Consider the following 13,532-nt stretch of genomic DNA (forward strand, 5'->3'; position numbering starts at 1 on the left):
GACTTCAGACCATCTTCTCTCTGGTCTCTCTCCAACCCTGACTCACCGTGGCTCCGTGCCATCAGCACAGCGCTCACATCGCCACAAACGCGACTGGCAAAGCTTCCAGCACCAGCGGATCGTCCAAACAACGCGCGTGGATGTGACCGACCGCGAGGAACGGCTTTAAGAGAACCGACTGAACGCAAATAACGCGGAACGGGGCACGGCCCGAAGGAGAAAACCGCACTGTCACTTGAGCAGCTCACACTGCGACCCGCTGTGCGAAATGTCAGCGCTGCCTCCAGCGGGAACCTCAACACGGAGCGGATCCGCACGGAGCCCCGTGCTGGCCGGATCCCGCCGTGCTGCACAGGACACGCGCAGCCCCACGGCCGCAGCCCTGGCCCCGCTCGGCCCAGAGGTCACCGCGCCGTCCCCGCGGTCCCGGTCTGTTCGGCGCAGTGACGGCGCCGCCCCCCACCGTCCCGTGTCCCGGCCGCGGGTCGGACCGGCCGCACTCACCCGTCCCAGCCCCGCCCGTTGCTGCGGATGGGGCCGGCGGTGCGTCCCGGGCCGTCCCGGCTCCGCGTCCTCCTCGGGCCCCGCTCCCCCCGCCTCGGCCTCCGCTGTCAACAAACCCCGCCGTCACTTCCGCCAGCCGGGGCCGAAGCACCGGATGCTCCGCGTTCCCCCTCGGAAACACCGGCCGGGCCGGAACGCTCCGACCGCCCCGCGGCACCGGGCGGAGCTCGGGCAGCTCCAGGCTGCGGGCACCGGGACACCGGGCACGAGGTGCGGGGCAATGACGGTACGGGACACGGGACACGGGACACGAGACACGAGCGGGGCTCACGGCCGCGTCACGCCGCCCCGGGAGAGAACGAGGGGGCGGGGGCTGAGCGGGGCGGGGCGGGGCGGGGCGATGTGATGCGGGCGGTGCTTCGCGCTCCCCGCGGGCGTTTCCAGCCGGAGCAGCTGCGCGGGGTCGGGCCGCCATGTCGCGGCTGCACCGGAGCAGGTGGGTGCGGGGCCGGGGGGCGCGGGGCGCTGATGACAGCGCTCGGTAACGGCCAACGCTTCCCTCAGGATCGCGGATTTCCAGGAGGTGCTCGGCGAACCCACGGTGGCTCTGGGCAAACTCCGCGATCTCTGCTTCAGCGGTGAGTGTGCCGGGGGTCCGTGTGCCCGCGGCCGCCCCCCGTAACGACCCCCGAACTTCAGCACGGCGGCCCCTAACGGGGCTGAGCCGTTCCCGGTAATGACGGCCTGTCTCTGCTGTCCCGCAGGAATCCCGTTTGATGGAGGGCTGCGCTGCCTCTGCTGGAAGGTGCGTGTGCTGCTGTGTGTGTGTGTGCTGCTGTGTATGTGTGCTGCTGCTCCGGCGGGGCTTTGGGGCCAAAAAACACCCCAAAAACAACGGGGTGTTCTCCTCAGACCCTTAACGCCTGTTTGTGTCCCCCGCAGATCCTGCTCAACTACCTCCCCTTAGAGCGGGCCCTATGGAGCTCGTTGCTGAAGAAGCAGAGGTGAGGATGGCTCCGCTCGCTCCTTTCGTTCTGATGGGATCTGTGGAGAAGGGGAGGAGAGCCTTAAATAATTAATACCTTCTTAAAAGGAATTGCTGTGCTGTTCTTGGGGTCAGCAGATTCCAACTGAACTCAATAGAAGATGAGATGGTTGGAAATGGGATGGAAATGGTTTTAAGTTAAAAGAGGGAAGATTTAGGTTGGATGTTAGGGGGAAGTTCTTCACTAGGAGAGTGGTTAGGCCCTGGAACAGGCTGCCCAGGGAGGTTGTGGATGCCCCGTCCTTGGAGGTGTTCAAGGCCAGGTTGGACGGGGCCCTGGGCAACCTGATCTAGTAAAGGTGTATGTTTGGTGGCCCTGCCAGGCAGGGGGTTGGAACTACATGATCCTTGAGGTCCCTTCCAACCCGGGTCATTCTGTGATTCTGAGATGTAGGCTGAGTGGGGCGGTGCAGGGGTGTCTGTCTGAGCTCAGGCTGAGCACTTACATTGACGTTATCTGCTTTATTTCCCTCCTTAAGGGAGCTGTATTCCCAGTTCCTAAAAGAAATGATTATTCAGCCTGGGATCGCCAAAGCCAACCTCGGTGTCTCAAGGGAAGATGTGACCTTAGAGGATCATGTAAGTGCTGCTAACCTTTGTGTCGCAGGACATTCCCCATAGCTGGGAGCTATGGTTCTGTAGCCTACACTCCCGTGCTGCTCTTGGCCTGGTGCTGACAGGAGGGGCTGAGCCTGTGTGTCTGAGCAGCCTTTAGCTGCTGAGTTACTGGCAAAGCAATGGTAACTGTGCAGCTGTATGTGTGTCTTCCCTCCTGCTTTGGGGCTGTGCGGCCTGTGAGTCTGCTGGGGAAGGGCAGGGGGCCATGAGGGGTCCCTCCAGCAAGGGGACACTCTCCTGGTGTGCTGTATGTGTGCATAGGCTGCTCTGAAAGGCAGGAGGGTGCAGCCAAACTGCAGCAGAAGGCTGGTTTATCTCCAGTTTGCTGGCTAATGACTTCTTTAATTATTATTGATTGACTGTTTATTGCGTCCCTTTCTGCTTTGAAAATACTGGTAACTTTGTGTCAAGGCAGGGGATGATATAACTGAAGATAAGGACTGTAAATGCTACAGCTGCTTCCACGGCTTATCCTGTATGTTAATGTTCTGCTGCTGTGATCCACCAGGGCTGTAAAACTATAATGTTTGTAACATCCCATGCGTTGGCAGCTTGCAGTGATCTTTGGATCTCTTGGAATGTTCCTTTTATGGTGTTTTCTTTTCTCCTGTCAGATGATTATTAACATGGTCACTGTCTTTGCAAGTTCTGATCTGCTTCCTACACTGTGTGTTCTGTCTGAAGACACAGCACTAAGTGTAGTGCCAGAATGACTGGGTCCTGTGCTGGTTCTGGCCTCCAGCAGGAATGGTCCATAGGTGTGCATTTACTGAGGGCTTTGGTGCATGTGAAGGATGCTTGTTTTTGTCTTGTTTATTTCTCTAGCCCCTCAATCCAAACCCAGACAGCCGATGGAACACTTACTTCAAGGATAACGAAGTGCTCCTCCAGATAGACAAAGACGTCAGGTGTGTATGGTGTAATGACTCAGATTTCTGAGCCTGAGTGCTTTGCTTAATACTTTGTACCTTGGAAATCGAGTTTAATATTAAACTGAGCTTTCTGTTTAGCACTGGGCACGTACTTCCTTCTTATGCTTGATTTCCTCTTGCATCCACCCCAGGAGGCTGTACCCCGACATGGCATTCTTCCAGCGCCCAACTGACTACCCCTGCCTCTTAATCCTGGACCCCCAGAATGAGTTTGAAACGCTGCGTAAGCGGGTGGAGCAGACCACGCTGAAGTCACAGACGGTGGCACGGAACCGCAGCGGGGTTACAAATGTGAGGTCCAGGTGTGGGCTGCCCGTGGGGCATGGTGTGCTCCCTGATAAAGGATGCTGGTGGTTCTCAGGCTTTTTGTGCTTGTGTGATGGAATTATGGGAATGCAGCAGCAGATATTTGGTGTCTAGACAGCTTTAGAGAACCAGCTGGCAGGAGTCATAGGTATGTTTAATGGTAAGGGGTATTGTTTCCTGAGGTCCAGGAAGGTGTGTTATGCCTGAGATGTGCCTTCCTGCATGGGAACAAAGCACTGAAGGGTTAATTTGCTGAAGCTGAATTGATAGAGTCTTCCAGAGCTGGATCTCCTCAAAGTGTAACTGGGAAAAGATCTGGGGAATGGCTGAAATGTGTGTTGTCTTTTTCCTCTTTGGGTGTTGGATCGTTAAGTGCTGCACACTGGGTGCTGGGGAAGGTGGCTGGCTGCAGTCTGTCCCCTTTTCTTGCATTACAATGAAGTGGCACCGCTGTGTTTTCTTACTGCATGGGGTCAGGTGATGCAGTGCTTCAGGGGAACTCTCTGTTGCAGCACAGACTGCTTTGTTCATCAGCTCTAGTCTTGCCTTGCTCTTCAGGTGAGCTCCCCTCTTAAATCGTCTCCTAACTCTCTGAGTGAGTACGAAGTTCTGCCCAATGGCTGTGAAGCTCACTGGGAAGTGGTGGAGCGAATCCTTTTCATCTATGCCAAGCTGAACCCCGGGATAGCCTACGTTCAGGGGATGAATGAAATAGTGGGGCCCCTTTACTACACCTTTGCTACAGATCCTAACAGCGAGTGGAAAGGTGAGAGGCTCTTTGGGATGCTGGGTAGGGGCTGTTGCTCTGCATGCTCTCTGTGTGAAGGAGTGGATCAGGGTGGAGACTCTGAGCAATTCAGTTTTGATTGATTAGGAAATAAACTAACAAACCCCCCTACAAACCAACAAGTGCAGCAAGAGATGCGCATTTCTGGGAGCAGACTGACAGAGACTGGATGGGCTGTGAGTGCTGAGGGCATCAGGAATGGAGATCTGGGGACTTTTTGTTTTGTTTGAATCACAGTTGCTCCTCCTGACTGAAACCTGAAATCCCCATAGAAGTCCTTTGTTTCTTCTTGTGCTAAAAATACTCCTGTGTGGGTTATGGCGGAGTTGTTTTCTTTGTTCTGTTGCTTTGTTTGTTTCTGTTTTCTTTTTAATGAACAAGGACAACAGAAAGGGTGGGGCAAGAAGAAGAATGGAATGGGAGTTCTGTGTTGCTCCCACTTCAAAGCTTTGTGGCTGTGTGCTCATGGCAGCAGGACCAGGTGTTCTGTGGGCCATAGATAAGTGTCACGATGACCTTAATGTGCACACAGGGCCTGCATTGCAGCAGCTCTGTATGCAGCCAAAGTCTTGTGATACAGCAATGAGGTTATCAGCCCAGAGCAGCTCTGTGTGCCTCTGACAGCGATGCTTTCTCTGTGCTTCCGTTCACTTCCTTCCTTAATTCCCCCAGAACACGCTGAAGCTGACACGTTTTTCTGCTTTACCAACCTAATGGCTGAAATTCGGGACAACTTCATTAAGAGCTTGGATGATTCTCAGTGTGGTATAACCTACAAAATGGAGAAGGTCTATTCCACCCTGAAGGAAAAGGATGTGGAGCTGTATTTGAAGCTGGTGAGGTGCTGGGTGTTTCTCTTAGTTGTGGTTGGAATGTGGGGGAGGGAGGATTCAAATGTCAGCCGACTTTGTTCAGCTGTTCCTGGGCTTGAATAGAGAGGTTGAGGAGTTGTGGGAAGGCCTTTGCCAGCAGGACATAGGGGCTGTCTTATCTGTAAGCTGAAACAAGCTCTCCTTGGAGTAAGCCTGGAGTGAGCTGATGCAGCAAAGCTTTCCTCCCCGGTGTGAGTGCAAACTGTAGCTGTTGTGAAGCTGCCAGCTGTGACTTGGCTACCAGCCCTGGTCACCTGGATTCGAGCTGGAGATGGAAACACAAGTTTTGCTGCAAAGTTCCTTGGAGTTTGTCATCAAAAGCATCAACAAATCTCCCTGCAGAAGCAAACTGAAAAGCTGCAAAATCCTGCTCATGTAATTCTACCGTTTTCCTCCCATTGTGGATCATGGATTGCTGTGGATGTTGTAGAATATCAGGCAGCAAACCCTGGTAGGTCTTGTAGCCTGTTTAATGTGGAAGTCCAAGGTGAATCTGAAAAGGGAAGCTGTCCTTGTTACTGCAGCCTTCAGCAGATTGTTTGGAGATGTTTCACATTTAGAAAATATTATATATATATATATATATATATATATATATATATATATATATATATTCAGTCATCCAAAAGGTGATCTGTCAGCGCAGGGACACAGCACACAGTGTGGACTGAAGGCTGATTTAGGGGGGAGAAAATAAACGACTTACTGTTTGGCTGGCAGGAAATGGCCTTGGCTGTTGCAGCAGCTGATCTCCAGGAATGTCATCAGGATCCTGAGTTTTTTGGACTGCACTTAAAGTTCTCTTGGATTTGATAGTTAAAAAGACAACAGGAAAGCTACAGGCTGGAGGTGCTTGTAGTGTCTCACTGACTGTCAGGGTGAACTCTGCTCCATCTTTTGTTTCTTTCTGTGGAGGGTAAAGCTTTGATCAATGCAGAGCTTCTGGAAAGGAGAGGAAAGCCTGGAAAAACAGCACTTTTGCTGGAGGGTGGGCTGTGGCCCTCATTGGAGGTGCTGGATTTGCTGCTGTTCCAGTATGGGTTGGCAGCATAGAGCTATTTCAGGGTGGAAATGGGGAGGGAAATGAGGACTGCATCTCTTATGTGGGGTGGGCTGGGAGCACGTATTCATTCTCTGTCTGGTGCGTGTCTGACAGCAAGAGCAGAACATCAAGCCCCAGTTCTTCGCCTTCCGCTGGCTGACGCTGCTCTTGTCCCAGGAGTTCCTGCTGCCAGATGTCATCCGGATCTGGGACTCCCTCTTTGCTGACGATAAGCGCTTCGATTTTCTGCTTCTCGTGTGTTGTGCCATGTTGACGTAAGTATGGAAATGGCTGTTGAGCTCTTATCTCCCCCTCCTCTAATGAAACCTGTAGGTCTAGGAACCTTCTATAGGCGTGTGTTAATGCATCTGATGAATAGGTCACAGTCCTTCGTTACAGTTAAGTGGAAGTGTTCTCATAAGTGTCTGTAAAATCACACTGTAGTCCATGTTTTTGAAGTTCCTTTGTAAAGAGCTGAAAGTAGCTGGAGTAATTTCCATCTTTCAGACTAATCCGGGATCAATTGCTGGAAGGAGACTTCACTCTCAACATGAGGCTGCTACAGGTAAGGATTAAGTATTGCAGGCATAGATTGCAATGTAAAGAACCTTCAAATAGTACTGTGAGAAGGGATTGTGGTATGGGCATGTCTTGCTGCGGAGAGGTGCCAGGTTTTTGATGGCTGTGTGCAGTAATCTTAATGTTGGTCATACAGTATGCTAATTACTGGAAGTATAAATCTTTGCATGCTGTGGTCCCCACCACTGCAGGAGAGCTGAGCTCACTTGGGATGGTTGGATGCTTTAACCTTGGTGGCGGTGTCTGCTCCCTGTGCCGTTAACTGGGCTTTCATTTTCACATCCAGAATGTGACTGTATGCTCTCTGTTCCTCATTCCTAGTGCTGTATGGGTTTCTTTTCCTTCCTCCCCTTTCCAAGTGCTCCAATAGCAAGGGGCTCAGTGGTGTTCCTTCTCTGGTCTTCTGCTGGCAGGGCACAGTGCTGCTGTCTAGAACCCAGCACCACCACTGATACACAGCCTTTTGCTCATGCACCCTTCCTGGCTTACAGAGACATTGTTGTAGACTGCTGGCTTATGATATTCTGTGGTTTGCAAAATATTAAGCATTTTCCATTGAAGCTCTGAAACACACACTGTTAAATTTGTTGGGTAGAGGCTTTTGTTTAGCTCTGAGATCTGTGAGGGCTCAAGGTTGGAAACACCTGCACTGAACAACTGAACAGCAGGATATCTCTGACTCTGCCAGTTCTTGCTTCAGGCTCTATGGGGTGCTGGCTTTGATAAGGCCCCCTGCAATGAAGATCTTGTGCAGTCAGCTGGCCTGCTACCATTGGAGGATAAGTTAATAGAAGCTTCTTGAAGGGCACTGGGGCTTGATCAGTTACAGAACAGGAAACTGTTAAGGGAGTAACTGAACTGAACAGTGTTCTGGTGGGCTAACAGTCCTGTTGTCAAGGTTTTCTCTGTGTAGGTGGAGCAATGTCAAATGCTAAGTTGGAACTCACACTTTATTTTTTTACTATAGGATTATCCTATATCTGATGTTCACCTAATTTTGAAGAAGGCCAAGGAACTGCAGGATTCCAAATAGTCCATGAGCCTGACTAAAGGTGTTGGAGAAACTGTATGGCAGAGGATCTTAGGAGATGGCCCTGTGTGATGCATTGAAACTCCTAGGGATCTCTGCAGGACTTCAGGTTTTGCATTTGGGCTACTGGCCACCTTGAAGACTTCCTTCTCTATTTATTAGGTCAAGGACTGATTACTTCCCATCTGCTCGGGTCCTGCACTCCAGATTTTTCAACTCTCAAATGCCTCTGTGCTGTCAAAAGCAGTTCTTTGTATCTTTTTTAATGACTTTATGTGGAGAAAGAAACCACCTATCTGCATATCAAGGGGTGGATTCCTTCTGCATCATGAAAGTAGCTCACGTGGAGTTCCTTCTGATGGGGAAGGAACAGTCTGGATCCAGTAGATTTTGGTGGGTGAGTGTAGAAGGATCTTCCTCCTGTGAACAGAATGTATCCCAAGGACGTCACACGTTCTGCCATTCAAGTAGCTTCTGGATTCTTCTCCCTCATACCTGCACTTAGCTGTCCCTGGGGCGTGCAAAAAAAGAAGGCTGTGTCAGCTTCTGGTGCACGTCACCTGGCATCCAGCAGTTTGGACCCCTTCTCATGAGAAAAAACCTCGAGGAACTGTGATGGGAAGATGTGATAACAGCTGGCAGCTTTGTGCACTGAAACTGCCTGCATCGCCTTACCATAGAGATCTCCTGGAAAGCAGGCTGTAATGGTTTTCATCTATGAGTGAAGTGTAATTTGAAGTCAAGCCTTATTACGCTAAGCCTTAGAGCAGGAGTTCATTGCTGCAGGGAGGCTGGGGCCTCAGGCTGCTTTCCTGGCTCGAACTGGAGCATATCTAGCTGCAATCAGGATTCTGAAACACAAGAAATGGGCATCTAGTTGCATGAATACAGCCCTACTGAAGGACTTACACAGGCACAGCGCAGGGGTTTCCTGCCTCAGTGGCTTGCATAGGATATTACCCTGCATAAGCTCTGGTCATGGTAATCTTGATATTGTCCAATAGCACTTCTTGACTGGAGCAAACACGTTACAGGTCTGACCTACAAGAAAGAGGCCTTTCATGATGTAATCCAGTGGGCATACAAGCATTTCAGTCATTAGCTGACTCCTAATCCACATTTCTGTGCACCAGTGCGACTGGAGTGACAACTGTGAGCTGGACACTTGTCCCTCCTGAGGGCAGAACTGCTGCATTTCAATACAGTACTACAGGCTCAGGTGGGCATTGAGAACTGTTAACCTGCCAGTTGTGTTGAGCTGATCAGAAACCAAAAGCCACAAGGAGAGAAACTGCCAGCATCCTGGTGCTCGGGTTGTGCAGGAGCTCTCGAGTGAACACTAATCCACAATGCTTTATCCTTCTGTGCTGCACTGGCTCGTTTCTGTGCAGCTGTTCAACACTGCAGTCTTCAGTATTTATGGGTATTGATTTGTTAAAGGTCAGTCATCTGCTTAAGCTGCTGATGGCCTCAGTGTTCCTAAGGAGAGGGGTGTCATGTTGTCAGCCTTCGGTTCTACCTGTATTGCTTCCTTCAGGGACGGCCGCCTCTTTGCAGGCTGCTGTCATTTTATAAGGCTGGACAGGTTGGTGCACGCACCTCTCTTCTTGTTAGCAATCCCAAGCAAAGTCTGCCTGTATGGAAGATGCTGGTGCAGCCAGTGTCACTGCAATGATGAAACAAGAGCAGCTGAAAGCTTAGAACAATGTAATCAGTACCTATGGCTAACAGCATCTTCCTCTGCTGCAATCCTTCCTATAGGGCAGGGTTTTCCTCCAAGAAGAATGAAAGGGACGACGTCCTCTGAAACACTTTTTCTCCCAAAGTAATGCTGTAGCTCTCTCACATTCCATGCAGTCTCCTCATGCTGCATAGAAGTGCTTCCTTTATGTTTGCTCTCTGCTGGGTGAGCATCAGTGAGGGTTCCCACTCTGAATAACCACAATTCTTATGACTTGGCCACTGCGGGAGGACCCCAGCGTGTGGATGCTCTGCAGCACTGCAGTGACAGCCACCTCCTCCTTTCAAGGTGTCACAGGGCTTATGTTGTGCTGTTCTCTTTGGGGAGGGTGATGGGGAGCACTTTGAAAAGGATTTTGCAGTGGGATGAGAGCTTTGGCTGCTGGAAGGGTTTTGTGGGATACATTCTGCAGCTTTATCCAGGTGGGCCTCTGTTAATTGGAGTTTACTGGGGAGAACTCATAACAACTTTGATGCGCCCCAGCAGGCTGAATCCTACATGAAGAGCTGTTGTACGTCTCTCCTCAGCCCCTCCTGTGTGTAGGCCTTTATTCTGCTGCTGCAAAGGGCTTTGAAGGAGCTGCTCTACTTGGCAGTGATGTTCATTCTTCTGAGGCTTCGTTTCTTTAAGAGCAAAGATGGAGGGGAGAAAAAGTCCTGTCACCAGCTTCTGAATCTCCTCATTAGTTTCCATGCCTTCATTCCTCAAAAGCTGTTGGTGACAATGATTTTACTTGCCTTTGTTTGAGTTCAGGAAGCTGTGGTCCTGCTTCTCCGCCCTGCAGGAGGGCTGCTGCCTTCCCCTTACTGTAGCCTGGACGTCTGGAAGTTTGGCTTTGGTGAGGAGGTGGAAAGGAGAGGACAGAGGAGATGGAGTCTGTGATGATGGTCACACAGAGCACAGGTTGTTTGAGTTCTGTGACCTAACACAGTTGTTCATCCTTGGGCAGTGAGGGCTGAAGGCCAGAAGGTGGTTTGGTGATTCTGTGGTTAAGCAGAGGGTTTTTTCCTCATGTCAGAGATTGGATCCCACCACTTTGCGTCCTTCCTTTCCCAGCAGGTTGAGGAGCTCACTGGGTGGTACATCGGAATAACACTTACTTGTGCTTTTGTTTTTACCTTGGCTGGAAAGAATCACCAGAACAGGGTCTAGAGAGGAAAAACACTTCATCACTCTGAGACGACTTTTATGCTTCTTTTTAAACACTATTTTTATAAAGCTCCCTTTAGCTCAGCAGGCAGCTGCATGTGGGCATTCAGGCTGTGCTCGGGGCGAAGCTCAACCTTCCTCAGGGCATTTGGGGCCTGAGCTGTGCTGGCTCCATTGCCCCATGTATGCAGTGATCAGTGCGAGTCCTGCAGCGCTGCCTGCTCAACTTCTGCTCTTTCCTTTTGTACTTTAACCCCTTATTATGAGACCCTCCGCGTCTCTGATTTAACGCTGTTGTTGAGTTGTCCAAATAAAATGGTTTCTTTGCACACTGCTACAGGCTGTGCTTCCCTAGGAGCCCTTTAAGGGGCGATGGTCTGTGCCGGAAGAGAGCGGCTCTGCAGCAGGAAGCGGCCGTGTTTGGGGCCGGGCTGGTTTAGGGCCGGGCTGTGCTTGGGGCTGTGTTTGGGGCTGTGTTTGGGGCCGGTCTGTATTTGGGGCCGGTCTGTGTTTGGGGCCGTGTTTAGGGCCGTTCTGTGCTCGGTGCCATGCTGTGGGGCCGCTGGCTGCTGCCCGGTGCGTCCCTGGCCGTGGGCGCAGGGCTGGGTGCAGCACTGTCCGCCCGCTGGCAGCGCGGTGCTGCGGACACGGAGGTGCCGGGGCTGCTGTGCCGCCTGCCCGTGGTGCCGGTGGTGTCGGCGGACTCGAGCGCTCCAGCCCCTATAGAACCGGCACGGACCGAGCTGACCAAGTACGGGCTGCCCGGGTTGGCGCAGCTGCGGAGCCGCGAGTCCTACGTGCTGTGCTACGACCCGCGGAGCCGCAGCGCGCTGTGGGTCATCGAGCAGCTCAACAAGGAGACGCTGAGCGGAACCTCGGATCGATCCAGCTGCGACTTCCAGGAGGACGATTCGGTGCACGAGTATCACCGAGCCACCAACGCCGACTATCGGGGCAGCGGGTTCGACCGCGGCCACCTGGCTGCTGCCGCCAACCACAAGTGGAGCCAGAAGGCCATGAGGGACACCTTCTATCTCAGTAATGTCGCTCCCCAGGTAGGGCTCACAGCACTCATGGTGTGGCTTATGGGTTCTGTTCCTCCACATGCAAACCATGGCTCCAGGGTGGGGGTCAGCTCATCTCACAGCACCTTCAGTGCTCTGGGAGTGTTACAGATGTGTTAGAATAGCCCTGAGCAATAAGGAAGTGTCCATGTCACCATCTTTGTGTTTGTAGGTGCCTCATTTAAACCAAAATGCCTGGAATAACCTTGAGAAATACAGCAGGAGCTTGGCGAGAAACAACAAGAACGTCTATGTCTGCACAGGACCTCTGTACCTGCCCAGGTAAACACCAGGAGCCAGGTGGGACCACAATGAGGATGTTGTGCTGGGAAGGTAAAACAGGCTGAGGGCTGCAGCTGCCCCAAACCAGGAGTGAACAGCCCAGACCCCCAGTGAGAGCAGCAGGCTGCAGGGTTTCTGCAGGAGGGTATTTTCTTAGCATTGCGATTATTTTCAGTGTTTCTTATTCAGTCAGTTATTTGGGGAGTACAAAGGGTGTGTTTCCTGAGATGCAAAACAGTCCAGTCACTTTGGTTTACAGTTTTTAGTCTAAGCAGTGTTGGATTAGTAGGGCATTGAATGAACAGATTAAACTGCACACCTCCCTGCGGAATAAAGCTCCTGGGTTTCATTTCATGGACTGTTTGTCCACTTAGAGCATGACTTTACCTGCAATGATATTTATGTGGGAGCATGAAGAGCAGTTTGATAAGCTGAGTTCTCTGAACAGCCTTTTCTTACCTCCTAATGTAAAAGGGGAGATGGTGAAGGAGGGGTCTGGGAGGAGCAGAACCAATGTAAGCTCACCTTCCCCATGTCCCCCAGCCTCTGTACAGCAATATTTGTTACATCTGCACTACAGATGTCATGCTGAGGTGGGGGCTTGCAGAAGGGTAGTGTTAAAGAGCTGAGTAGGGTGGAAGTGACATCAGCATAGGAGGTAACGTTGGATGTTGCTCTTGGTGCAGGATGGAGGCTGATGGGAAGATGTACGTCAAGTACCAGGTGATTGGGAAGAACAACGTGGCCGTCCCCACCCATTTCTTCAAGGTGCTCATCCTGGAAAAGGAGAGTGGAGAAATTGAGTTGCGCTCCTATGTGATGCCCAACAGCCCCGTGGATGAGAAAATCCCACTTGAACGTTTCCTGGTTCCCATTGAGAGCATTGAGCGAGCCTCAGGGCTGCTCTTTGTCCCAAACATCTTGAAGAGAACAAGCAGCTTGAAAGCCATCACAGCTGGAAACAAGCGATGAACTGTGACCAACCAGATCCAGGTAGCAGTGGGGGCCCACGGAATGTTCCCTTGTGTATTTTAAGGTGTGAGAAATAAGAGAGGGGTGTTTCTCTCGACCCCTTCCCCAGTTTCATTAACAGTGAAACACAGTGAAGCGTGTCCTAAGGACAGGCTGTAGGGAAGGCTTCGGAGTCCTTGATGGGTCCTTGTGCTCTGCACTTTGCCCCTAAGCTGCAGTACTGTGGGTGTTACTGTAATCACTCCCTTTGTGCGTGGCACATTATGACACATAGGGGCATTAATTTCTGTACTTAGAGGGAAGGATGGGAGCAAGCCGGGTACTGTGAGAGGAATGAAAGGTCCTTCCATTTCTGCTTATAATTTTCACGAAATGGTTTTAGCAGTAAAGCTTTGAAAGCACCAAGGATTGGTCATTTTCTTATCTGCTCTTACCAAAGCCTTTGAATGTCCTTCCCCCTTCCTGTCAAGATAAAGGCAGCTCCAGCCCTTCCTGCCTTGGGAAGGATGAAGCCTTGGAGTTGAGGGGATCTGGGGAGTCAGACTAACAGTGTGACAGGAACACGTGCTTGACACAAGGATTAAATTATTACTTTTGAAGCTTGAGGGC

General features: G+C 51.4%; 2 protein-coding genes across 3 annotated transcripts; both read left to right on the forward strand.

Annotated features, from left to right (window-relative positions):
* Positions 1 to 672: 672 nt before the first annotated feature.
* Positions 673 to 10,934, forward strand: TBC1D13 (TBC1 domain family member 13). Of its 2 annotated transcripts, none has more exons than XM_015878924.1 (12): positions 673 to 790; positions 1,069 to 1,142; positions 1,269 to 1,309; positions 1,447 to 1,508; positions 2,029 to 2,128; positions 2,993 to 3,075; positions 3,231 to 3,390; positions 3,964 to 4,171; positions 4,865 to 5,028; positions 6,221 to 6,381; positions 6,614 to 6,671; positions 7,653 to 10,934. In XM_015878924.1, the coding sequence occupies exons 5-12, from the start codon at positions 2,057 to 2,059 to the stop codon at positions 7,716 to 7,718; spliced, it is 972 nt and encodes a 323-aa protein (XP_015734410.1). In that variant the 5' UTR covers positions 673 to 790; positions 1,069 to 1,142; positions 1,269 to 1,309; positions 1,447 to 1,508; positions 2,029 to 2,056; the 3' UTR covers positions 7,719 to 10,934. The 2 variants fall into 2 exon arrangements, with proteins under 2 accessions (XP_015734410.1, XP_015734409.1); XM_015878923.2 differs by lacking the exon at positions 673 to 790 and adding an exon at positions 899 to 1,000.
* Positions 10,935 to 11,041: 107 nt separating this feature from the next.
* On the forward strand, positions 11,042 to 13,328 carry ENDOG (endonuclease G). Its single transcript, XM_015878927.1, has 3 exons — positions 11,042 to 11,660; positions 11,842 to 11,951; positions 12,638 to 13,328. Exons 1-3 carry the CDS (start codon positions 11,154 to 11,156, stop codon positions 12,921 to 12,923), a joined length of 903 nt encoding a protein of 300 aa, XP_015734413.1. The 5' UTR covers positions 11,042 to 11,153; the 3' UTR covers positions 12,924 to 13,328.
* The last annotated feature ends 204 nt before the right edge of the window (positions 13,329 to 13,532 follow it).

The sequence above is a fragment of the Coturnix japonica genome, chromosome 17 (genome assembly GCF_001577835.2).
Source record: "Coturnix japonica isolate 7356 chromosome 17, Coturnix japonica 2.1, whole genome shotgun sequence".
Lineage (NCBI taxonomy): Eukaryota > Metazoa > Chordata > Aves > Galliformes > Phasianidae > Coturnix > Coturnix japonica.